The following is a 26,961-nucleotide window of genomic DNA, read 5'->3' as shown; positions in this document are numbered from 1 at the left end:
CCCACACATCATGAAAGTGAAGTGTAGACTGGATAAAAAAAAAACCTGAAATTGGGATTACAGTCAAACTGTCTGCTTTGTGAGAGAACTGGTGTCCTTGTCCATTAGCTTTTCCTTCAGCGAATCTAACAGCTTGAATAAAGGTCTGATTCAACGCTTGGTTAACTTGGAGTGATGGACTGCAGTGCTGTCTTTATACATGAAATACATGGATCAGGTCTACAGTTCAGTTTCCCTTTCTTTTTAATGTTGCACTACAGAGCTGCAGCATTCCAGCCATTATTCAATGTCAACATACGTTATTTGCTTCATCTTCTTAAATACAGCTTTTTGTCTTTGTGTGATATACATATACATATATATATATGAAACTTGACTTGATTGTATTATTATTAAGCTTGGATAGTTTAATTAAAACAGATTCAGATAAGGTATATTAGTGTGAAACTGAATTTCATTGAACTGGAAGCTCACTAACATCCTACTAATTATTTTGGTATTGTATCCTCCCTGAAACATCAATTTCCACATTTATTTTCTTAATTCAGTTCTTGTATTTTCATTTACGCTTCAGGAGACAAACCTCAGCTTGGTGAGGAAGAGCAATCGAGTGCAGATTCATAATACTCATTTATTGGCCAATCAGCACTGTTTGTATTCAAATAGTCAAAAGTCACTTTGCTTGGGTGGAAACGAGCACAGTGACTGGCAGTAGATTACTGAACTCTTACTAGCACCATGATGAAATCCTGCTCTGCAGCATTTTGTATAAATAAATCAGATACAGTTTCCCCTGACAGATTTCTGCCCATAGTAAAACAGCTTCTTAACATTTTATTGAAAACATTATTAATCAGAAAAAGAGTCGGCAAATGAATCGGCAACAGAGCACATTCAAACAGGTCCAATATGGAATGTCAAGATTAACATCTTAACTATTAACTTTGAGTTAATCTGACTCAGCAAGAACAGCAGATTTGAAATCAGCGTGTTCACTTTAAATCAGTTGGTACTGAGTCTGCAGTTTGCTTTTCTTTCCCACTGATACCTCACATTTTTGTGTCAAGATTAGAGTCAATAAGTGTGTGTAACAGTGTTTCCACTGTTGGTGTCGCTGCTACAGTGGAGTTACATGTAAACGCTGTCCTTCCTCTCTGAGGAAACCAACGACATTCATCCACTCAGGAAAGGTCTACCTGCTCAGCTGTCTGGTGTTTTAATTCTGCTGTGAAACAATGCAGTACTGGAGGAGGTCAGTCAGGCAGGCAGGACACACACACTCCTACACTCTCTCACACACACAGACACACACACACACACACACACACACACACACACACACACACACACACACACACACACACACACACACACACACACACACACACACATAGTATGACTTATTGATCCTCTCCCTTTACAGGTAATTTATTCCACTTTGCATTAGCAGTTCTCTTGACGTACTGTCGTAGCAGTTTGCTCTTTATGTCAATCTCAGTGAAAATGTTACTTCTGTATGCGTTATTCTACCTTTGTCAATTTGAGTCAGTTGATGTGTAATTTACATAGTTTTTACTATTCAGGCAAAAAGTAGAATTTAAGACATTTATCACAGAACAATCGTGTTTTAATCTGACACCCACTCACAGAAATCAGAGTTCAGAGCAGAAAGCTGGTTCAGCCATAGATTAGAGGTTTTATTACAAGTACAAACACACCTGGGAACATTTCTGTCTGTCCGGGGTAATTCATCATCAGACTACATGTGATAGTTAAAACCCAGTAATTCGTTTCACTCGTGGCTGCTTTGCTGTTACATTTATTGATTATTTTATGTTAATGTCGACGCAAATATGCAAATATCTGCAGAATGAAGTGGATACTACGAAAAAGCTTCTTCTTCTGTGGCGGCGCTCAATGGCTTCATGAAAGTAAGTGAGTCACCTTCTATCCTGATGACCAAGCACAATGAATGAAGATCGAAAATAGGATTAGAACTCCTGCTGAGTTGATCATCCATATTCATGCTGGTGGGTTAACGAAGCACGGAGGCTCAGTTTAATTTTAAAACACTATACTATAGGGCATGCTTAAAGTCAATACATGACACTTAAAGTGAAATGATTTACAGTTTCCCATGGTACATTTTTATGATACCAGAGGAGAACTGAAATCAGTGATGGTGCACTTTATGTTTAGCATCAAACTTCAGAGAGAAACCCTTCCTGATTGGTTAAACACTAACACATCCGCAGTCCTCATTAGATCCCTCACAGGTGTGTTTTGGTTTCCATCACGGACATGCTGATGGTCTTTTCAAGGTTGGTGATTTGATGTGACAGATGTACGGCCGTGCATCGGTTAGCACGGCTCCCTCTCGGGCGCGGTTGAAGTAATAATTACAAGACAGGCAGCCCAAGGCCAGGTCGGTCCTTGGGGAGTTTTAGAAGGCGCTGAGAAAGGGAAAGCAAAGGATATCTGAAAGTTCAGGCAGGGAGATGATGAGGGAAGTCCAATATGGGGAAGATTTAGAGCGTGCGACTGGGACGGGGCCAGGGAGTGAGTACGGGAAACAGAGTGAGAGAGCACGGTGGGTGTGTTGCATGCTAATAAAGTTATCATGTCCTCTGAGAGCCTGGGGATGCTGCTGTCTCACTGCTGTGTGTAACTGATCGCCTGCTGCTGCATCGCATACACACATCCTTGTTACTAACTTTATTCTATAACTATACCTGTTCTTGTTCATGTTCTTACATGTCAGAGCGGAGTCACATTGATGCACTCACATGCCTCAGATTTACCCTTCAAAGATTTCTCTGCTGTAATTGTTGGTCTTTGACCATAAGAAACCACTTCTAATACAGTTAGAGTGATGGTGGACAAGATCCTCAATTCTGTGCTTTCAACTTCAGGTGTTGCTGATTTAACATCATCAGGCCGTCTGATTTTATAATTAAAAAAAAAAAAAGAAGAAGATGCTTAAATCATTGAAGATACTCCCATTGTGCTGTGGACCAACACAACCAGCCGAGTCAGTGTTTATTTACATTATTTTAAAATGTTTTAGCCAAACAATGTGAAAAACGTAAACAAGAGAGTAGGAGTTTAGTCGAGGACCACTTGTAGTTTGTAGAGTTAGTGGTGAAGTACATCCTGCAGGTGATCGACGGGAAAAATCGTCCTTGAACATCTTTAAGGACGTAGTGGTGTTAGAAAAGTTTCACCTATGAAGTGATGCGTAGCTTTGGCCATGGTGGGGTCAGATCTGGACATTAAGCATGAGAGTGAGAAGAAGACGTACAGCTGTGGGGGAAAATGTTCCTTTTGATATCTAACAAAGCTTTCACTAAACTTGTTTATATTGACAAAATATAAAAAAAAAAAAACGATTTTTCCAGTTTCCAGTGGCCTCAAAAGTAAGAAAATCTGGAGATACATTACTCACATAAACTCATTTTAAGTACAGTTTTCTGTCAGCTAATCATTTCCATTCATCGAAGATAGCGTACCAATCCGTTTCATTTGGTAGTCTGCCTAGAGCAATGCAACAGGCCGTTTTAAAGCACAGGATGTTATGGCTACCGTGACGGAAATGAACTTGAGGCAAACCTTCAGGAGGGAGGGAGTGAGGGAGGAGTGAAGGAATCTTTTTGTCGTGTGTGTGTGTGTGTGTGTGTGTGTGTGAGCAGTGCAGATAAAAGCTTCTCTCTCTATTTGGTAGTAGCTGCCTGTTTGGGTGACATTGCCTCTCTCCCAGTCTCCTCTCCCTGCGTGATCTCTCCTGCTCCTGTCTGCCTGCTTATTCAAGGTTTGGATCTCTTCCAGCGTCGTCTCTCTTTCTCTTTACTCTTCCTCACCTGTATCGACTCATCACGTCATTTTTTCGCCAGCACTGAACTCTTTTAGTGTTTGAAGCCCGTTGCACATGCGCACAGATGTTACCTCAAATACCCTGTGATGTGACTTTGTATTCCCTTGGCCAAACGGCAGGTAAACCAGCAGCTGTTGGCCTTTACTACGAGGACAGGGAGCTCTTTTGGGAGTCCTGACAGAGCTGCTGCTGAATTTTAATCTTCTAATATACGAGGACAAATCTGAGGAAAATCTATCTGAATGCACAGCTGATCAGGGAAAGCCATCCCGAGGCAAACATTTCATGTTTTGGAAATGCATGCTGTATATTTCTGCAACTAACTTTTAATTTCACTAACACAGTATATAGACATGATTGTCTTGCTTCCAGATTGTAATGAATAAATTGCCTACAAGAAAGCCAGTTTGTAAAATGCTCAGTTGCTCCTCACACGGCTCTTTACAGCTCAAACACTTTGTGAAGCGTCGGTTTTATTGAGGTGGAAATACATCAACTCAAAGAAAAAATAAATGAATAAGAGCGTCAACCAAGTTGCTCACTTTGTCATTGTTTTGTTTTTTTCCAATTTACTCTTTCCACGCTTTATTCCACAGCTTTTCGTTTAATTTGTTATTCCTTCATTTCTCTCTTCATTTCCTTCAGACCACTGTGAAACTGCCTCCGTTGATTTCTCCCCTTGTCCAGCAATCTGCCACCCAAACTTTACCCTGTTTGCCATCCGCTCCTTTCCACCTTCAGTTTGGGGAGTGAGTCAAAGTTGCAGGGAGCATCAGAGAGTATCATGATAGTCATTGTCCCCGGGGGAAAAGTCCTTGAGAGCGTTCAAGGACACAGTAGTCTCTTGGCTGGGTGACGGCTTATCAATGATGGCCGCCAAACTACACCGCCCGGGGCACAGAGATATCACTGATCTGCACTGATATGGATCTTTATGTCTCTGTACCTAGCGCCACCTGTTGGCCTGCATATACTACAGCAACAGATTCAGAGGCTGACGGACACTTCTTATCTTTCTCACACACACACACACACACACACACACACACACACACGCACACACACTTCAACTATGGAGGCTGTTTTGCTGATGCAAGTCACTTCCAACCACATAACGTTAAAGTCTTGTATTTTGAAATGTTGACCCACATTTGAGCGTACATATCACTATGGTTCCTGTCAAAGGAAATAAGATGATGAGTCAAACGGTATGGGCTTTTCAAATAGGACTCATGTTATTTTAAGCACCTCATTACCATAGAAAGCGAAAAGCGTCAGCCACGGTTACCTTGCGCCGATGTAAAGCAGACTTATGTTGCATATCCACCATGAAGATATTGTGGGATTTGTTGCTTATAGAATGTCTCTTTGGCTTTTTTATGATGATATGGAGCTATGGTGAAGGACGTAAAAAGTACACGGGGTGCATTAGCTCATTCAGCGGCTTGTGTCGCACTGGATGCAAAACACTCCAAAGGCCACGCAATCAATATAAGTTGGCACAAAAGGGTTTTACAGTAGATACGTGGGCTGAATGCAGATGTGGCCACATGTGCTGCCCATCCTACACCATGAATACACAATATCGGTCCATCTGTTTTTGTGGTTGACTTTTTCCTCATGGATCCGACTAATCTAAGCACAGCATTAGTGGTGTAACACTCTCAGTGTGTGTGTGTGCGTGTGTGTGTGTGTGCCGTTTCCTCTGGGAAACACAATCATGAAAATCACCGCTGGGCACTCATCCATAAAAGAACAACACAGCTGACTATTAGGACCTGGAAACCCTGGGGTGTTTAACAGAGTCCTGCTAGTTTGGCTTCCTGTTTAATGTACCAAATTACAGCCTTCATTTATAGACCTCATGTTGCTAGGTAAGTTACATTGCCCACAGGAGCGGCTCTGCAGTAAATACAACTTTAACATTTGAAACACCGTTAGAGGTTTTAACAGTTAGACTCCGGCCACAGAACTTTAGAGATGATTAACTCAACTTTTAGTGAGCTGTGAATTATCTTCCAGCGTTTTCTCATATCGTTTCCTCAAGAGCTTTCAGATCACTTTGACTTCATGTGGTAAGCAATGGAACAAGGTTTATACGGTCTGCGTAGAAACATTTCTGCACTCTCACCGTTCACAAGCTATTTGTAGCAAATGCTGCTGTAGACACTGGGGCTGGGCAGGAGGGTCCTCCTGACCATTTACCTGATTAGCTTTCCACACGCACACACACACGCGCACAGCGAAGCCAAAGAAATCCAGCATTAATGCACGCATCAGTGACCATCTGAAGCTCCTCTGAAACACGCGTACAGAAACACGAGCGTTTCCACAAGGGCAAGCACATACCAGTCACTACGGTGATCCGTGTCACTGCACACAAACGTGTATACAGTATGTGCTCGCCGCACGCTGATCTTCACACATGCACACTTCACTTTGTCCGTACATCACTGCCAATTCACCGCAGTCCACTAATGACCCGTCTCTAATGAGTCATCCTGAAGTCGGCCTCAGCTGAGTTCTTTCTCTCATACCGTATCATGCCAGTCAGTGCAAACACACCCATGTACTCGGCTTTGTGCTGATTCCACTCTACACATCAGATTCAGACAGACATCTATTCCCTACAGCTGTAATAAACAACCCGTTTTGCATTGGTGCTGATACAAATGTGGGGAATGCTGTAAAAAAAAAAAATCATCTATTTTTTTTTTTTTTACCTCGTTTTCCTTTTTCCTCCATCAGCACACTTTGAGTCCACCCAATGACTATTTAAACTCCCTAAAGAATCTCCATATTTCATCATAACATGTTTATGCAAACGTTCACATTACATTACTTTTCACATCCACTATGTGCCGTTTATCTCTCTCAATAAGTCGAGTATAACTGAATTACAATGTTCCTTCATTCATTTTAGAACTATGACTTTTTTTTTTTTTCAGTTCCTCCATCAGGTCCAGCACACCAGTCTCTGCTCACTGGATATCGTTAGAAGGAATGTTTTTTTTTTTGTTTGGCAACAACATTTTGTGTGCACAGTTTGATCAAACTCTGCAGTGTTTGTTTCCTTATTTTTGTTTCTTGGCAGCCCGGATCGGATTCTAAGTTTCCTGACATGTGTGCTACTAATTGACACAGAAGGGAAGTGATCACTCTCTTTGGGGATATGTTGTTGCAGTGCTTTTGCCTCGACGTCCCATTTTTTTAGGATATTGACTAAATTATTTTAACACTTTGGTCGGTTCTCACGTCCCTAGATGGTGAGGATTGACTAGAAAACAAGACTTGCGCTGCTTGTAGGGATTGATTGTCTTTTTCCACTTCCTGGTTGTGGACACTCTGCTGGCCGTTCTCTCTCAGTGCTTCTGCAGCATCTCTTTGATCTAACCGCTCTCTGCTTTACTCTGCTCCTGTAGGAGTTGATGACCAAATTGATAACTGAGACTCCAGACCATCCAATCCCTTTTCTCATTGATCACCTGCAGACCAAGCAAGACAGCCCAGGCAAGCTGCACAGAGCTCTGTCAGGCTCCGCAGCACTGTGGGCGCAGAGCTCCCCAGGTCTGTACCCACAAATGCACTCACACGCTATGAACACACACGCCGACAGAATGAGACATCTGTCTTCTTTTACATTCTCTCCGATATTGGCTCAGAGACAGTCATTAGTCCGCATCTGCGGCAGAGCTCGCAGAGTAAACTTGGCTTGCGTTCATGCGCTTTAAATTTGCATAACAGTGGCATTGTGAGCAGAAATGATGACTCTGTCTCCTTACAGAAAGCAAAAACCCTCGCAGGGAGCACAGCAACTACGAGAAGCCATGGCAAATTCACCCGAAGAAACCGAAAAAATCCAAGAGTGACCTGGCTATGTCAAGTATCTCTCCTCCTTCACCTGAATCCAAGTCTTGTAAGTGACCCTTTTTTGGTGTCAAATTCTTTTTCTGAATTTTTCCTGCACAGACACATAATCCACTTTTGAATATGAAGCTTTACAGTTTTGATACCTGTTGTATCACTGGTATCCCAATTACACACTCCCTTGACTTTAATCTCCATTTTTAATTTGATATAATTATATCTAATTAGAGTTAACACAGTCTATAGTCCAGGTTCCTCCCACAGCCCTGCAGATGAGTTCATCACTTTTTCACACACTTTCTGCTGCACTACTACACACTCTGAAGACAAATTGTTCATTAATGCTAAACGAATGCAGATGAGGAGATTTTTCTGGTGCTAACTTTTTTTAGCCTAGCAATAAATTACCTTAGCAAAGTATGACACTTGAGACAATGAGGATGGATCAAATGGGGAGCAAGCAGAGAAATAGTCTACTTCAATAATTTAACACTGTGCTCTGTCACTGCCAGACCAGGGCTATTTTAGGCTGCGGTCGAGCATTCCTCACAGAAGAAAATGAAACTATGAGTGCACAAAACGAGATGAAAAAGTGAAAGTTAAAAGTCCAAATAAAGTACACAACGCTCAACACACCGAGGTGTTCTTCTCTTAGAAGCATTAGCAGCATTCCTGCTCCCACCTTAAAGCCCTCAAAGCTACATTTAAAGTCAAGTCACATCAAAGATACATGTGCGCGTTTTGATTTGCAGAGCTCATGAAAAATTGAAATCAAAAGAACAACCGCTCATCATTATTGTAACATGTTTCAAGAACAACAGTAGCGTTCATACATACAAGCTGCAGTGTTTCCTTTAAAATGCTTTCTTTATGTTGGTGTCGTCCACTTACACTAAGTCATGCTTTACTGGGCAGCCGAAGTTAGAACTCATTCTTTACACTTAATGAAGCAGCACCACAACACAAAGAGGCAAGCAGAGAGATCCTCTCCCAAGCATGACTTTTTTTTTTTTTTTTTTTCCTGATGTAATGAAAGATTTTTTTATTTTTTTATTTAACGAGTCTCCATTTGGCTGAAAACATTTGCTCTGTGTTTATGGCTGCTGCAATGCCAAGCAGCTTAGTCAGGGTAAACAAGGGTGGAGGATGGCAGATTGTAACAGCAGTGCTGTCAAATATTCACCAATGAGATCGTGTGTGTGTGTGTGTGTGTGTGTGTGTGTGTGTGTGTGTGTGTGTGTGTGTGTGTGTGTGTGTGTGTGTGTGTGTGTGTGTGTGTGTGTGTGTGTGTGTGTGTGTGTGTGTGTGTGTGTGTGTGTGTGTGTGTGTAAGTAGAGAAGGGTGATCCTCACTCTCTGCACCTGTCATGACGTGTTTCATTCAAGCATGCGTGACATTTACTCAGAAGTCGTTGCATTCAGTCCTTTTCAATGAGTTCGTCAAAACCAGTAGACAACCAGTACACTTGTTTGTCTGCACCTCATGTCAGCCCACATTATACAAATGATTGTGTTATTACAAATGCAGCTGTTTTAAGATATGGATGAACTACAAGTAATCCATGTACGACAACAGACTACACCTATTCCATGTTCTAAATAATGACTGAAGACTTTATGAATTAACCATCGTGCAGAAGCTGAGGGACGCTGTCAAAGGACGTGGGCAGGATGTCAGTATGTGGGTCACTTCCTGATCCTGTGAGTTATTTCCAATGTTGATCAAAGAGACTGACAGACGCTGTCCCCTGGCCTCTGTCCAGTGGGCTCTATGTGCTCCGGAAAGCGGCACGGTGCCTTTTCTGCCAGGGTTTGCGTTCCATGCCATCCTGCAGTTCAGACAAATACACATCAATACACATGACATTTATAGATCAAACACAGTGAATACTTTACAGTTCAGATCTGTGACAGCGTGGTTGTTTGTTTTTTTTCTGTTCCCAATTTTCGTTTGATCAGACTTCTTGTCGTTAACTTTATCTCAAGATGAATAAATGTTTGTGTCTTTTTTCTTTTGGTTTGTGTTATCAAGTGCCACGATCTATCGAGTACCCGGCCTGGGACTGGAGGGAGAGCAGAGACTTCGACGAGCTAAACCACATCCTGCGGGAGAGCAAGAAGCTGGGCAAGGCCCTGGAGAGTCTTTCCCGCAGTGAGTGCAACACCGAGCGATGTTTAATACGCGTTAACATACGGAACTAAAGAGTAGGCCTTTCTTGTAAATGTCACTGTAATTCCTGAGAGGAAACCGGATCAAGCAGCTAATCTTACAAGCCTGCTGAGCTCAGAAGCAGTCTTAGCTGGGATTTCAAAGTGTATAAGGTACTTCTCTCTGCGCTAAACCTTTTTTGCTTCTCTCTCCGATTTGCAGGCATCGCTATCTCTGATGAGCTCGATCAGGTAAGTGTTAGCTACAACTGGCTCTTTATTGAAACCCTGCACAGATAAAGGGTTGTGGGTTATAGTGATGAGAAGACCAAAGATGGCTTCATGCTCAACGTAATCGTATCGTATCGTAGCCGTTGTATGCTGTACTCGCGTCGGTCACTAATCTGTTCATCTATCACAGACGTAAAGCTTGAAGTGAAAACCACGTGTCATAACTTTCACTTGGTCGAAATGGCAGCACTGGTCTTTTTCTGCATTGATCCGCTATCTCATGAGAGTGATATGAGAGAGTGATACTTCAGTAAGCATCTCTCTCTCTCTTTCTCTCTCTCTCTCTCTCTCTCTCTCTCTCTCTCTCTCTCTCTCTCTCTCTCTCTTTCTCTCTCTCTCTCTCTCTCTCTCTCTCTCTTACAGTTTGCATTTGTACTTTGAGCCCCGTCTTTGTCCTCACATGGCCCCAATTCTCTCCCATCACAATAGTGCGGCGGCTGCCCAGGCTGGAGACACAGAGCGATTTGTGAATGATGTGTCTGGCTGAGGGACACAGCATGTTTTGACAGGACTTCACTTTCTGCTCGGTGCAGCAGCACATGTCAAACGTCCTTGGCTCTCATCCTAGAGATTGTCTTTTTGTTCTGTGGGATGGGGCAGGGAAAGAATACCAAACAGCCGCCTCTGATCATGCTGAGACAATAGTTTGTGATACTATGTGGGATTTAGGGATAGACGGGCAGACGTATCTTTGCTGTCTGATTTCAGCGTGGTTGTAAATGTGTGCTGACGAGCTTTGGGGGAGCTGAAAAGAAAGGAGACGCGTCGAAGTTTTATGCTCCAATCTGATCCGCTTTTCATTCAAATCTTCATCTTTGTCTCTCTATCTGCCGTGCTCAGTTTATTGTCCTGCCTCTGCTCATTTCTCTTTTGTTTTTTTTTGTTTTTTTTAGAACTTGGGAGGCTTTAACTCAGTGATGCGCCCGCGGGTGGTGGGAGAATGGGTTGGTCGGGAAGAGGAGGATGCGGACCCGCTCGCTGCGGAAATGCTGCACCCCCCTGTCCCTCGAGCTAAAACAGAAGTGTGCTGGAGTGGAGATAGCAGCCCAGCTGGGAGGTCAGTGATCCACATTATAAACCTGTCATAAACGTGTACGTGTGTGTGTGTGTGTGTGTGTGTGTGTGTGTGTGTAACTTGTTTCAAGATAAAAAAGTTATGGTTCACAGTGCCATTGGTGGCTCTTTAAAAAGTAGAAGGTGGACTTCTCGCTGTGGCTCCTGCTGCCTGAGGAATGCCCATCTGAATGTGTTTGATAATCCCATTTCAAAGGCCCGATCAAACAAGCCTGCCGTGATGCTGCTTCAACCCAGTTTCAAATTAAAGCTAACCTCATTTCTGGGCGCTCAAGGCCAGAAGAAATTTGTGCTCGGTACTTATACATTCTGACAGTATGTCAGCTTAATTTGTTGGTCTGTTAAATCATTTGTTGCCCATACTGAGAAAGCTTTGCACATTTTAGTTTTTATTCACTTGTTCACTGTTTAAGTTCCAAATAGCCTGGAACAAGCGGCATGTTTTTGACGAGTCGATCACATTGCAGAGGCTGTGTGACTTTGTATAAGGGAGTCACTTGCACTTCAGCTGCTGATGTGACTAATTAGAGGAGGATTGGATATAAAACCATAAATCATGTGCGAGCCTGAGCTGACATACCCACAGTGTTAATCTTATTAGGTGACTGTATGGGTGGATTATGGGGAGAAATCACTTAGTTAGACGTCTGAGCTGGGTGATAGTGGCGTGTGTGTGTGTGTGTGTGTGTGTGTGCAGACTCAAAGAGCTCCGCTGTGTGTGTCTGTAAATTGGGGTGTCTTGTGTTTACCTATAAAAGGTGTGAAATAACTCCTGCGTGTGCTTGGATTGGTGCAGCGTCTCAAAATAATTACAGCCTCTTCTCTCATCAGCTGGAGGAGGATTGAGCTCGTCTGAGGGATCATTTATATTAACTCTGAATTGCATTAACAGGGAAATTGCTCCCCCCTTAGATCCGGTTCTGGGATTGAGACACTTTCAGATCCTCGGAGGGACAAAGCCCAAAATAGTCTGATCTGAATAACAATAGCTTTTTTTAGTTCAAGGTTAAGTGAGGTACACATGTGCAGACCAAACTCTCTGTAGAGGATGAAGAAGAGTTGAGGGAATTGGTGCCGAAGGACTGTAAGACAAGAGGCAGAGTTTGTGCGGTGTAACGGTTATGTGGAATCCTTCTTTACAACAGGAAAATGAATTGTTGTACTTTGGACTCAAATTATTTAAGCAAACAAACATTTGGATATGTGGACAGGATAAGCACATGTTTAGAATCAGTGTGCAATCTGGATAATATTGAATACAAAGTGAAGTACTAATAAACCTTCCAAAAAAAAACTCAGCTTTGATATGACGAATGAAGTAGCTCACATCACTCTCAGAACGCACAGTATTATCAACATATTAAGTTTTCTTCAGTATCAAATGATTCACTGAGGATCGTTTCCATCCCACTCCTGATCGCAAAAAGGAAAAGCTGATACATCCTTGACACGGCCTGGGGTGGTTTTTGGTAGCACATTTGTTTTCTATCATTTGAGTCGAAACAGATATCCCAATTGTAACTGCAACATAACCACTGAATTAAAATCCAGCTCCAATGGGATGTTTCATATACAGTAGTTGAAAGTTTGAAAAGTGTTGAATGTATTTGATCTCATTCGTCCAAACAGTCCATCTTCTTCTTTTTTTTCTTTTTTCTTTTTTCTAAAGGGGCTTTACTTGTTTTCAATTTAGACTTTTTTGCCCCTGTCTCTCAATTTAGCAGCCCACCTTTCACCGAGGAGAACAAGGAGATGTGACAGGTGGTGATGTTCCTCTGGGTTATTTCTTAAACAGTGCAAAGGCTAACTTGGAGATCAGATTGAACTGAGGCAGAAATCTCTTCAAAGAAATTGTTCATTGTGGCGGACTGTCTGTTGAGATGGGGCTCCATTTACCCCCGTCTGTCAGGTCCAGAATTACTCACCGTGTTGTATTAGATTTTGTTTTAACTCACTTTTTTCTGCAACAACATGCAAATGTTGTTTTAATTTGTTTTAACAAAGTCAAAGGCATAGAACAAATAGACAGACAGGGTAAGAAGGTTTCAGTGATTCTGCGCATACGTTTAGTATGAGCAGATTGAACAATCACAGAAACACCATAAAGACACTGAAGAAGTATCTGTCATCTCACAACCCTTCCCCATTATCTGTAAATAGAAGCCATTAAACTGAGATTAACATTAAATAAATACTCTTCCACCTCTTTAATCCACCCCCGATGGGATTTCATTTTTAATTCAAATTTAATTGATGATGCTGCAGCAGCCAACTTTCATCATTGTAACCATTTCTTTAACCGTATAGAAAGGAGACCTTGTTTCCATCCTCCATGTCAAGGCTTTGAAATAGGCATCCTCACCTCAGGAATCTGAAGGGAAGCATTTGATTTCGTACCAGCCATGTGTTGTTTTTGATTCAGCAAAAGCCTGGAAGACCGCCTGAGAACCCTTTGGCTATGGTTACTACGAGCGCTGCACTAAATAGGAAGGAATTCAGCAGAAAGATGGTGCATTTCTATAGCTGCTTATGTTTGTGAATGGCTTCAGTGTGTGTAAGAAAAAGCTCTTATGACAGACAGATCAAATAATAAAGAACACATTGTATTGGAGAAGTGGGTTATTATTTTTTGTACAAACATTATAAGGATTTTATGAATAAAAACTGTGCCCTTGTTTCACAGTTTGCTTGAATGATTAAAATATTGTATCTATTTTCTTCCTGCTTATTTAGTCATTTTCTATTACATTATTGACTGTTGACTTAAAAATACACCAAACCCTTTGACAACCTTGAATTCCCTTCCTGGTGATATATCTTCAGGGCCGTTTTTCTAACCTTACTTTATTTTCTACTTATGCTCTTTGGTTTGTGTGATAATTACTTCTCTGCTGTTGCTCACCTCGTGGCAATTAGCCCTTTTTATCCGCTCTTCTGCTTCGCACTTATAGCGAGGTGTTCTGCACCTGCACGCTACTTGAAATGATTGTATGGTATTTAGTCCCTAACAACCACAACATTCTGCCAACAAGGACTTTAAATGTTGGAAAATCTGCACGACAAAGATGACCTCGAGTAATGCCTGGCCTTTGCTACAAGCTTCACAGATTTAAGTGAAAGCATGTGATTATTTTATGAGCACATTTCTTATAAAATATGCACTATATTTATGGGAGTGTGTCCCAGTATTTGAATTTTTATTTCTGAGGGTGAGCTTTAGGTCTTTATATGGAGGAAAGTAATTTCCATGTGCATATGTATGAACGTGTTTTTTTTTCATTCTGGATCGGTACAGAAAGGTCTTTGAGCTTGTACTTCCTGTTCCTCTTCCTCCTCAGCCTGAAGATGGAAACAAAGAGCAAAGGGCTCAGGGAGCAGCAGCAGCATCATAAGAAGCTCCTGGCGGCCATGTTGTCCCAGGACTCCTTTGATTCGGTCCACAGCCCTGCACCCTCGATCGCAGAGGAAGACATGGAGGACGAAGATGAAGCCATGGAGCTTCTAGGTAATGTTTTCTGCTTGTACACCAACTTTTACCTCCACTGAAAAAAAAATGGAATCACATTGGAGGAACATGCGGGGTTTCCGTGTGCGGTTGCCGACCATTCATTTATATTTCAATAATCTTAGAAGAGCTTCATCTCAAAAACAGCTGCTGACACGCACCAAGAACCGCCTCCTGCAGGTGATGATCTTGTGTGTGTTTAAGTATACGTGCAACAGTGGGTACAATTATCCTCCGTTACATTTCATGTATAAGGGTTTGTTGTCATTGTATGGTGTGCATATTAGTGTTTTCACTATTTATTTACTTTTTAAGTAGTGTTTGTAAAAATGGCAGTTAACAAAAAAAAACTCATAAGCTCTCCTCCAAAATGGGGTTTCTTACAGCGCCTGTGTGTGTAGTGACTCCTGGTTTTGGTAAACAATGAAATGTAGTTCATTTACCACCATTTATTTGGTCAAATATGTGCACATTTCCTTTACAGATGCAATGCAGCTCTGGAATATTTGGATATAGTTTGTTCTCCTCAGAGGCTTCAGACTGCACAGAAATAATCGGACAAAGAACTGATAGTAGAGCCGGCATGGACAGATATTTCCTCCTGGCGTGTTGATGTTGTTGCTACTTCTACATCTCTCACGGCGGCTCTCTTTTTGTGCTTTCTTTATTTCCCTGAGGGAAAAGGAGATTCTTCATTTCAGAAAATTAACTTTTATTTTGCACTACAGTAAATGATGTATGTGCTGTACTAAACAACACATTACCGGAGCTTCCTGTTTACACTGACTGGAAGAATGCTCTTGGGTTTTTGGTCACAGATTGGGGGCTTTATTTTGACTTGAGAACAGCAGAGTAGCTCCTTTTCTAAAGATTTGAGGTCGAGTGTGCGCACGTCTGTGTTTGTGTGCGTTCACAATCCATCATACCGTCAAATACAGTTATAAGAAGGATGAGCAGGTGACGAGGCAGGTAACAAAGCGTGTGACGTGAGGTCTTACTTTGGCTTCGTTCAGCGGCCTGACAGCTCCTCACTCGTCTGTGCACAGGTTGGATGTAACGCCTCACGCCACACTGAATTTGCTGCTCGAAATATTTTCTGGTAGAGGATTCGTTTTGTTGTCTCTATTATAGATGACATCCCTGCAGTGAAAGATAGCCACACAGCAGTCACACAGTAAGAGGGGTTAGGAAGTGAAAACTATTATTATGAACACTGTCATAAAAGAAGGCCAAAGATGCACACTCACAGAAAAGCAGTTTCCTCTCTTAGAAGATAGAATCAGACTTGTTGGAGCCAAAACTTGGAAAAGTCAGCTTTTCTATGAATACAATTTACTGGTAATGTAAAGTCTCTCTCTGTCTTCTACCTTACTCGACAAACGCATGACAAGTCGTACTCCTTTTGAAGAATAACAACCTGCAACCTTTTCCTCTTAATTTCTGTCTCTTCAACATTGGGCCCAATTAAAGCTCTTCAGCGTCTCTCCTTACTCGTCACAGCTGCTGCTCTGTGCTGACGCTTCTCCAAAAGAATCTCCGTTGGCCTCTGCTCTCTTCCTCTGCTGTCACAGAATGAAGGCACTTGTGCTTGTTAGCGGGATCTTTCATCAGGTCAACCAAAAGGTCGCGTTTCTTTATTGATATGTGACAGGGCGACTTATGTTTGCACAGGCTAGATCTGACATTAATGAACATTTTCTTGTAATGATAAAGAAAAAAAAAAGAAAAAGAAAATCTTAAATACACATCTCTTCTGTCAATTGGAGTTGACCTTAAAATCCACTTGACTATTTCAAGTTGACATGTTTACATCAGATTTGCTTTTCTTTGCATGAACCAAACAAAGGTAGGACTTCAGACGGCAGTAATGGTGGAAGATACGACCTTCAAGCAAAATATTGATGGTGTGTGATGGCCCTCCCTAATCATAGCTCTAAATTGCACTCATATTCCCACAGTGGCTTTCACACCACAGCTAAGGGCTATAATTCAAAGAAAATAATACAGCAAGGTCATTTGTGATCCTCTGTCAAAGCCTGCCCTGGTCGTCTTTCAGCAGGGACTGTAGCTGAGCATCCTGCCTCTGTGCTCGATTTTAAAGCAACGCTAACTTGAGCGTGCAGTAGCCCGGTTCACGAGGTGAAATGAATAACCCTCAGGAGGATTGCTAGGCCTCATTTAAAAAGAGGGTACTGTCTTATGATCGCTGGAAGCCATGTTGATCGTATATTGATCCCTGAAGGAGCAATACTTCTTCATCTATGCTGCAGTCCACATGAAGGTTAAACATATGGTGCAATCCTGGAGCGAGTGCTTACTATTCACTGACGAGACGCCAGGCAGGGTGTAGAGTAAACTTTAAAAAAAAGTGTTTATCTTTTAAATCATATAATACACCAAAATGACCTGTACTTTTAATTTCCACAATTATGTTAATACAAATCTCTATTGATACGACTTTGTTACTTTCATAATATTACAGCTTGTCAAGTTTTATCAGCTTTCTTATGTCCAGATACCTGTATCACCTCTATAATCTATTTATTGCTCCTGATACTGGTCAGTATATTTGCTGCCTTGATAAATGGAAAGTTATCACCTCCTCGCAGAGGCAACAATTGAGACGTCTTACAATCTAATGTTTGCAAAGGAGGCCCTCTACTGGCTGAGCAGTAACATTACAGCTGTCTTTTGTAAAGTCTGTTAACGGGCCTTGAGCCTTGGAAAAGAAATCAACATATTTCACTCATTAAAATGTGAGATAAGACCATTGATATTGAAACAAAGGGTTTTTGATGCAGCTTTCTGGTACTGATGACTGCTGCTCTCAGATAATGTTCAAGTTCTTCACACAAGACAGTCGTCTCGTGAACACATTTGAACGTGTATCCACACAGCCCAAATAAAAGCAGTCATGTTGGTGAGAAATCTCATTTCTATGAGTTCAAACCTTCAGAGGAGACGATGAACAATGAGCATATTGTGTTGTCAACAAAAACGAGGCAGAAAATGAGCCCTTGTGTTTTCCTCTGTGTAAACACGGTGACATCCGTTTGGGGGAATAAGGTGTATAATAAAAGCAGGTTTAGAGGATTCAAAGAAGTTTAACAGCCAATCTCTATTTCCATATTGAGGAGAGGGGTTTTCCCAACTGGATGTTTTTTTTTATGCCAGCACCTGGATATGGAGCTCCTGAGAATGAAATGAATAAGATCCTCTTGGGAATGGTTTACATTTCTGCTAGCAAAGGTTTCAAGACCTTAAAACCAAAGACACGGCTTAGAGGGGATTTGTTTTGTTCATTTTGTTCCAAATCCAAAATCAGCTCAGGGCAGAAGTCTTATTGATTCTCTTGCTGCTCTCAAAGATGGCACGGGGTGTTTGCCCAGTTGTTTTCATTAGTTCTGCACTCAATATTTACCACGACCGTTTTGAAAATGAACATGACTCACATGTCCTTTTATAAAGGTTTGGAAAATATTAAGATTCTGTTCTACGCTGGGCGGTTAAACCACAGTTTGAAATGATCTGCCATCAGAAACAGGCCGAGTTCAGCGTGTGGGTAGAAACACCCTGTTTCTGGCCTCGCAGTGTTATTTTAGAGGAAGTTAATGAGGCCAGTTAACAAGTTGTCCTCTGGGAAAATATGGAGAGGAAAACTTTCACAGATGATGAAAAGCAGCAACTTCATAATCTGATTGTGTTTGTCGTATGTAAAAGTATGATCTGCATGCCTGTGGGCATATTATTGTGTTGGTTTTACTGGACAAACAATGACCGTTTCCTTTTTTAACAGCCCATGGTGGATATTACTCTGTAAATCATTTCAAATTGATCTTTATGTCTTTATACTCCCCTCAACCTGTTAGCCTCACAGACACTTCTGAATTGAAATATTAAAGTTCAAATGTTCTTGAAAATATTATAAGACAAAAACATTAGGACAACCTTAGAGGATCTGAGCAGAGTTTAGAAGAGAGGAAAGTCAACTTCTTCTCATTCGCTCGCTTATAAAAGCGGAAGGGAAATAAAGCCTCTTTCAGTGAAAGAACGTCAGGCATCAGACCTCTCTGGTAGGACTCCTGAAAGAGGAGAGCAGGAGGTGAGAGCAGCTTTACCTGCTCGTGCGTATTCACAGTGACGCTGAGGATCTGATGGGGACAGGATGAAGGCGGGGGAGGGGGGGGGGATCTCTGTCACATCTTTGATATGCAGAGTAAAGCATTGTCTGAAGTTACATAGCTCTATGTGTGGCTCTTTTGTTTGAGGATGTTATCTTTTGTGATCATGTAGTAGGATACAACTGAGATTTGTATCAGAGAAGTAAGGGGGGAACATGAGTCTTGTCTGTAAAACACTGAAATTCAGTACAAAATGTGACCTCTTTACTCTTGAGGGTTCTTAAAGGTTCTATGCGCTAATCATAATCCTGTTATAGTACTTTTAATGTTAAAAGGACAAAGCTGTGTCGATAGCGTCATGGGAGATCAAAATGAATTCTTTGTTGTGACCTTTAAGAAAAGCTTAGTTAAAAAAACCCTGTCATATTTAGTTAATCAAAACGCTCCTTAACTATCAAAAGAAAATGTCGCCCCATCTCTGTTCTAGTTGACAGGTTGCCATTGTAGTGACATAGGTAGCATGCCCAGAATCATACGCAGATTTATTGATATTTGTTTTACCCATAGCAACTCCCAGTCTTTGCCTGTTTTGCGTCTCAGTGGTGAAATCATTTAAAATCTTGTGACTGATATCATTGAGCAATAACAATGATAACACGTCTTCAGAAGCCAATGGGTGCCGTCACTTAGACTAGGTTCATGTTTGTCATCACCATGTTAGCATGTTAGCCGTAACAGTGCTGCTCATAAACACAATTTCACAGAGCTGCTAGCATGACTAGCAAAGGAAAGTTGTTTCATATCCGGAAGTTTGAACATTTACTTTTTTTTTTTTTTTTAAGATTTGTTTTTGGCCTTTTGCCTTTAATGATAGAGGGAGGACAGTGGATAGAGTCGGAAATCAGGGAGAGAGAGTGGGGAGAGACATGCGGGAAATGGGCCACAGGCCGGACGCGAACCCGGGCCGCCCGCGTGTGAGGACTGAGCCTCAATACATGGGGTCGCGCGCACTGCCGCTGCGCCACCGGCGACCCCTGAACATTTACTTTAAAGCAGATTTTTTTCACGTTTAAAACCTTATCAGTATGCGAGTCAAGCGTTCATATAAGTAAAGTGCATAGAAAGAAGTAACGCTGTGTATACCAGCTTTATGTGATTTGACCTGGAGCACATGTACCTGTGCGTTTGTGTGTCTCTGACTGCAAAGTTCACGTGGTTCAAAGCTCTCTTTGTCAATACTCCTGTTGGCCAAAGGCAGAGGATGGAGTTAGCAGACAAAGCACGCACATTCTGATACCAGCACATGCACACACACGCATAGGCGCACAGACACGCACTACCATCATGGCCCAAACAAAGACACAATGGTTACCCTGGAAACAGTGTAAACCAACAACAACAACACAGTGGTTACAATCATGCTGCATTGAGAGAGGATGACAACATATATTTCAGTGGTGTGAGTTGCCGTCGCGCTAAATCTTAAACTCATCACAAACTTAAAGAGGTTTGGGCGGGTTTAACCCTTAACATTTTGCCGCCCCGACGGTGGGAAAAAAAAAAGTCCCCTGTAAAAGTCTTAACGGCGCCTAATTTGAAGCCTGTAAAAAATCTCCATGGTGCACATGGATACAGTAATCGAGAGGCAAATTGCTGTGGTATTACACTGGTCTTACTGGAAGCAATTATCAATAGCCAAGTAGACTGCTGTGATCATACCATAAATATAGCAGAAGTCACTACGCAGAGCATGGCCTATTACCAGCAGGCTTATGTCTCTCTGCTGTACCTATGCCCTTTAGATGAACAGGAGATTCTCTGGATGGACACAGTGGACAGACAGAAGCAAAAGGTAGCAGATAGACTCTAAAGGATGATAGGTAACTTGTGTGAACAACAGCATTGTGTTGATAGTTGGCCAAAGGCCCCCAACAACAGTGTTGTGTACAGCGTTATCTAAGAGTGAAAAAGGTTACATCAGCGTCCTCTGGCTCCTGTCTGCTGCAACATGAAGAGCTATGGCACAAAGAGACAAGCGAGTTATGTCATTTTATGGAGTAGTTGGTGTGTAATCAGAAGTCCATTGTGTGTCTGTGTGTGTGTGTGTGTGTGTGTGTGTGCGTGTGTGTGTGTGTTGCTGTATCCATGTGTTTATAACAAACAAATAAGAAAACAGTCATCTCTGTTTAGACTTCAAGGGAAGAATTCTTCTAACCGCATGAATAAATGAAGCCATCACTCAAGTTGAACTACGTTTGTTTAAATCGCTCGACTTTCATCTTCATCTTGAGACTCTTCTTGTACAGACACATTCCTGATTGATGGATCCTTAATCCTTCATTAGATTCACGAATATGAACTGTAGGTGGCAGCCTTGATTCTGGCAGATATTTACCACCCAAATATGAACTTCAATTCAGATGCATGTTTAGCATCAATTCCAAAATTATACCCAACTTGAGCGTTCTAATACATCATTGCATCAGACTTTCACTGACGTCCTAATCTCTGCAATACTTGCGGTGAAAGCGAGTTAAAAGGAGGTTTGCACTGAGGTCTGTGATAAGACTTTCCACCGGGCCTCAGAGCTGTGATGTTCCTCTGCTCCATCTGATTCTGATCAGGGTTTTTTACTGCCACACTCGGAGCTTGCGGCGGCTCGGAGCCTAACAGACATATTTTAAGGCCTGGAGTGGAGGAGGGCGCTATCGAAAGCCGAGACATAATTATGAAATGTTAAGTTGGAATATTGTTTTTATTACAAGCCAAACAAATGCGTCTCTGCCGCGACTCACATCAAAAGACGTCTGACGACTGGCTGCCGAGTGGAGGCTTTGTGCTCGGGAGTTTAATGGAAAACAAATGGCTGCTCGTATATGTGAAGTGTGAGGTCTGCAAGTGACACTGTACGTGTTGGGTCGAGTATGTGCTGTGCGCCTTTTTAATCTCGACTATGTTGCTCACACATGTGGGTCTCTGTGTGTGAGTGAGAGCAGCTTTCGACTGCGGCACCGCAAGAAGTCAAAGCATCTATCACTTTTTTACAGGCTATTAATTAGAGGCCGGTGTTATGTGGCGAGACGTCGTCACTGCTCATGAAAGAATGGAAAATTCAATTATTTCACTTGGAGACAGGAGACACAATAACTCACGGCACTTGATGAAATTCCTTGGATTTGATGCGGGAAATGATGAAGTGTATTCGTGCGTTCCCCCCCCACCCACCTTTTCACATGTGGGGTAGCACCGTAGACGGTTCCAGCACATACATCAGTCAACACGTCACCCAGGAAGGTGCATATTAAGCTGTTCGTGAAGCTATTTACGACTTCAGCTTTGAGTACAGTCTTATGAAGAGCAGCAAAGAGTCGGTGAGTATGTCGATATCTAAACAACATTAAATTACACGGAAACTTGGAAAAGAGGAACACACAAACCCTGTATCTATCCTCCACTTCTTTCTTGCTTTACTTCAAATGAGTGATTGCAGCAAGGAATTCCTCATTGCTCAGGCCCTTTTGTTGGGATTGCATTGCTGGAATAGTTTCCATCCCCTCCCACTTCCAACTTACACACACACACACACACACACACACACACACACACACCACTTTTATTTATCTGCCATGTCTCCTCTTTAGACAGCGGGGAGCATGCATGGCTGCCCCGGTGCCCAGGGAGTGGAAATGTGACAGAGCTGATGAACGGGCGAGTGTGGACAGATTGTTTGTTGTGTCTAGATGGAGGACTGCGATGCTGTCGTGCGCTCAATGAAACTGGTCTTACTGGAGACTGACTGTAAACCTATCATGGTGGTATTGTGTAGGAGGTGTACCAGAACCTATTGTGACCCTGGAGAGTTTGTTCTCAGTCATGTGTTTGACTATGTAGACATGGAAAAGGAAAAAAAAAAAAAAAAGGATTTTGGATTTCAAAGAGGAAAGCAAAGATCGCCATCTAGATTAGAAGCAGTCTCACTTAAACAACATACATTGAAACATTTTTAAATGCTGATCTGGACTTCTCCGTTTCTGTTTAGATCACATAAATCTCAGTTTCTTGTGCAAACAAACAACTTTGTGGTCATCTCGTTGCCTCAGAACATCAGGACACAGTTTGAACTTATTTGTCAGAATACTTGTGTGCTTGTAGAAGCAGTCATTTACAATGCTATCACCCTAACACCGACCAGTGAGACACACATTCATCTCTTTAGCGCTCCGTCGGGCCTTCTTCTGACACAGTGTGGTGTCAACACAGACATCTGTCACCTCTCCCGTTTGCCACATGAAACGCTCTGTGAACTCTTTTAGCCGGCACAAAAGAGCATTTGAATAAGAAAAGAAAAAGTTAAACATCAGACATTCTGCAGCCAACATTTCTAATTCATACAGTTTAGACATTCAGCACTAAGTATTTTACTCACAGAAATCCTTCATGTTGGCTTAAAGTTACTCCTAACGTTCTGTTTACTGCTGTGACTGTTGATATCAGCCAGGAAAAATGTCCTCTATTCAGTCATCTAACCAGAAAATTGAACTTTTTCAAACATTAAAGATGTTGTAGTTTTAATTAATTTTAATTTCCTGTAAAATATGTACCCAGAGCAAGTCTTTGTTATTCTCTTTGACCTCTTTTAGTCTCTGAGATTAGCCCTCTCATCCTTCATGCACTGGACTCTTCCTCCTCATTGTTGTCTTATTTCTGACTTGAGAAGGGAACAAGTCCAGCAGACAAAAGCGAGCGCTGAGGTGACGAGCAGCTGTGTACACTGAGGTCATTTTTCCCCTCACATGGTCCGAGCCGCTTGCTGTTATTCTTTTTCGGTGTTTGATGAAGGCTGCAGACTCGCTAGGATGTGTTTCCCAGTGTTGAGTCATGATTTGTTTCACAGAATATGATCTGGAAAAAAAACCTCTGGCATGTCACATGAGTTTGTCACCAAAAGAAGGGAGAGTTGACAGAAGGGTTGAAGTTGGAATGGACAAGAGAAAATAGAAAAATGTGAAGGCCGAAAATCGAGCTGTTCCCACGACCAGCACAAACTCAAATGGCTGATGGCTCTTTATCGACCCTCCCTTTTCAAATGAACACTTTGATGAATAGGACATTGGATATTGCTGCTTAAGGCTTTTACTGGAGCGTATCAGTCCTCCTCCAAACACTTGTTCTCAGGAAGTCTTCTTGACAGTGTGTTGATGTCAGAGACAAACTTCCACATGTTGTAAATGAGATAAAAAGGCAAACAGAAAATTAAAACTTTTATCAGACAACTATTTGGAATGCACTTTTCATTTAAACAGATGCTGCTAAAATACTGTCATAGCGCCCCGATCTCTTTGAACATTCATAATCCATCTATTATGATATTCACAGTCACAAACCCAACAGCTGTAGAGACGTTTAAATTAGAACTACAAATGTGAATGATTGTGTAGCGTTAGCAACAAAAAACATTTCACACACACTACTATCAAAGCTAATTCATTCATTCATTCTTTTTAAGTTAAATAATGAAAGAAAATCCATGTATGATAGACATTGTAGCAAAGACCACAACCACCACACATAGATAGAATCACACTTCAGCGTATAGGTTTAACATTTTCCATAGATTTCCTGAGACCCAAAGGAGACAGGTGACGGGGTGAGGGAGTTCTCGTGAGGAGAAGTCATCACATCTCATAGAGCTGCTGAGTCACACATTCTCCTCTTTCAAGGTGTGAGGCCCGTTTTTATGCCCCCCAACCAGGAGACCAAGTAAATAGAAAACTATCGATGTTGGTTTCAAATGACTTGACGCACACATACAGAGAAGGACACAAAATGCACTGAACTATGTGTACCAGAGAAACAATGGCAGCGAGCTAGACAATACACCGTATGTCCTGAAGGTGATCTGCGTCATTGGCGAACCTCCGAAATACTTCTGGTCTGATGGGAAGAGTGAGCCAAATACGTTCGTGGTGACCTTTCAAAATGTTCTGTGTGATTCAGCACAGAAATGTTGAAAACTCCCACTCTTTTCTCACTGTCATAACACGCAAAGTTCTTCAATATGTTTTATCTCTTGAGGATTCACTTGATACTAAAAAGGCCATCTGATTCAGTCTTTGATCCCCCATTATATCTCATCCACCAAAACAATTTTCCGTTTTGACAGACAACAGTGACATTTGTCTGCTACTCTTTAATAAATCTTCATGGGTTACACTTCCATATCATGCTAGTCCAGTCTGTGAAGGAAACGTGTTTTTGGTTGAAACAGTATTACTCTGATAGCTGATGTTCCTGTTTAGTCTTGTCTCTCATCCAAACATTCAAATTGAATTCCACCATGTGGAGAAGATTTCATCCAAACAGGGAACAGCTGTTTTTTTTTTTGTTTTTTTTTAAAGCTAAAGCAGATATCCTCAAAAATTAAGACAAAAAGACAGTTTATTCAACATGCTCTGAACCTGCACCTGTTATCGCAGCATATTTTCACATTTAGCATTTAAACATTTAGACTTCTTTAAAGTCAAAGGGTCTTTGTGTGTGTCTTTGTGTTCAGTGGCACATGGAGAGATCACACAAAACCCAACTTTCTTGCTCTCCGTTTCCTTCTTTTTTTTTAACTTGCTGGCGCCGTTGTTTTTAAATGTCCCCTTTCTGTTTCTGTGGCGCTGTCATCAACTCCTCCACATCTTTCTCTGTGACACAGTGCGTTGTTGTGTTGATGATGCAACTTTTTCCCTCCCTTGTGCGTGTGAGGGAGCTCAGCAGTGAGGAAGTTTATTTACTGTGATGTGCTTTGCTCGCTCCCTGGCCCTTAGCTGACTGTCATCACTGAGCACCATCACGACAACACTGAGAACGAAGTATGATTAATGACGCTCCTCGACTCTCTCTTGTTTCCTTGGTTTCTTTCTCCTTCCTCTGTCTGCCATTCTGTCCTCCCCAGAGGACCTGGATGACCTGCGGATGGAGGGTGTTACGGGCTTGGCACCATCCGGCAGCAAGTTCAGCCAGGGCCGCAGCTCCTACCAGTCTGAACCACAGGCCAAAGTTACTCTCAACATCTGCTCTAGATGTGCCAGGTAAATGTTGTCTCAGTCTCTTATCTGGGGATATGAATCATGATGTTTTGTATTTTTATTTTATTTTTATTTTTTTTATCTGTAAAGCCATTTAATTCCTAATCAAACAACATTTCGAGACATTTCATTGTTGGTTTCTTGCAGATAATTAAATGAGAGGTCAAGTATCCCTCACTATTTAAAAAGTATGTATTGTATTTGTTCAAGTAGGATCTCAAAGAGCCACAGCAAGTCACAAAAGAGCCACATGTGGCTTGAGAGGGTCTAAAGGTAAAAACTCCCTGAAGTCTTTAATCATGATGAGGCACCAGGCCAAGAAATACTTCCTTTTTAAGCCTACATTTTTTCCCTTTGGATTTCTCAAGTATATTGAACAGGATAATTAATGACTTTCAGATGGCAGTCTGGATTCCTCCTAATCAAATCTGTGTTTTTCACTCTTCTGAGCATGGCTAACCAGCTTCTGATTGTAGCTTCATATTTACTTGAAAGAGTTGTACTGTTCTCATCTAACTGTCTCTGGAAATGTAACCCCCCCCCCCCCCCCCTGCCCCCAATCTGTAAAACAAAAAAAAGCAAACTAAATGTTAAGGCACAGTTTAGCATTTGTATTTCATAGTGTTAACAAAAAATGTATTTTCCTCATTTCAGGTCACGAGTCCTTCTTGTGCCCTTCCTTCCTCTACCTTTCCCTCTTGTTCTTTATCTGTATCGGAGGTATCAAACCTCAACCGTCATTACAGAAGAACATCTCACAGCCTATCTGAAGTGCATGCCAGTGTTGCTTGTTTTCACAGATCAGCCTGCACACTGATAACTGTCTCCATTATCACCCTCTCTCTCTTTCTTTTTATCACTGTTTTCTCTGGTGACACATTTCCTGACCCCTCAGCCCCAGTCTGCTGCTCACATTTCGGAGCGTTGGGTGCGAGGCCACAGACAGGTGTGGGCAGGACTTCTTCTTTGATGCCAGTCAAAGATAAACTGGTATCAGTTCGATGCGACG

General features: G+C 41.9%; 1 protein-coding gene across 2 annotated transcripts in view; it reads left to right on the top strand.

Moving 5' to 3' along the window:
* Positions 1 to 26,961, top strand: part of cUnh8orf34 (chromosome Un C8orf34 homolog) — a 51,546-nt gene that overhangs the window by 4,043 nt on the left and 20,542 nt on the right. The window contains exons 2-8 of one of the 2 annotated variants that reach the window (XM_079361829.1): positions 7,363 to 7,438; positions 7,656 to 7,787; positions 9,770 to 9,889; positions 10,109 to 10,137; positions 11,070 to 11,233; positions 14,589 to 14,755; positions 25,820 to 25,955. In XM_079361829.1, the coding sequence (XP_079217955.1) occupies positions 7,363 to 7,438; positions 7,656 to 7,787; positions 9,770 to 9,889; positions 10,109 to 10,137; positions 11,070 to 11,233; positions 14,589 to 14,755; positions 25,820 to 25,955 (824 nt within the window). Of the gene's footprint in view, positions 1 to 7,293; positions 7,439 to 7,655; positions 7,788 to 9,769; positions 9,890 to 10,108; positions 10,138 to 11,069; positions 11,234 to 14,588; positions 14,756 to 25,819; positions 25,956 to 26,961 lie in introns of both variants that reach the window. The other variant, XM_079361828.1, reaches the window with a different exon arrangement.

This window comes from Symphodus melops, assembly GCF_947650265.1.
Source record: "Symphodus melops genome assembly, chromosome: 14".
Classification (NCBI taxonomy): Eukaryota; Metazoa; Chordata; class Actinopteri; order Labriformes; family Labridae; genus Symphodus; species Symphodus melops.
The sequence above is the reverse complement of the archived record's forward strand: the minus strand, read 5'-3'. Positions and strand labels throughout refer to the sequence as shown.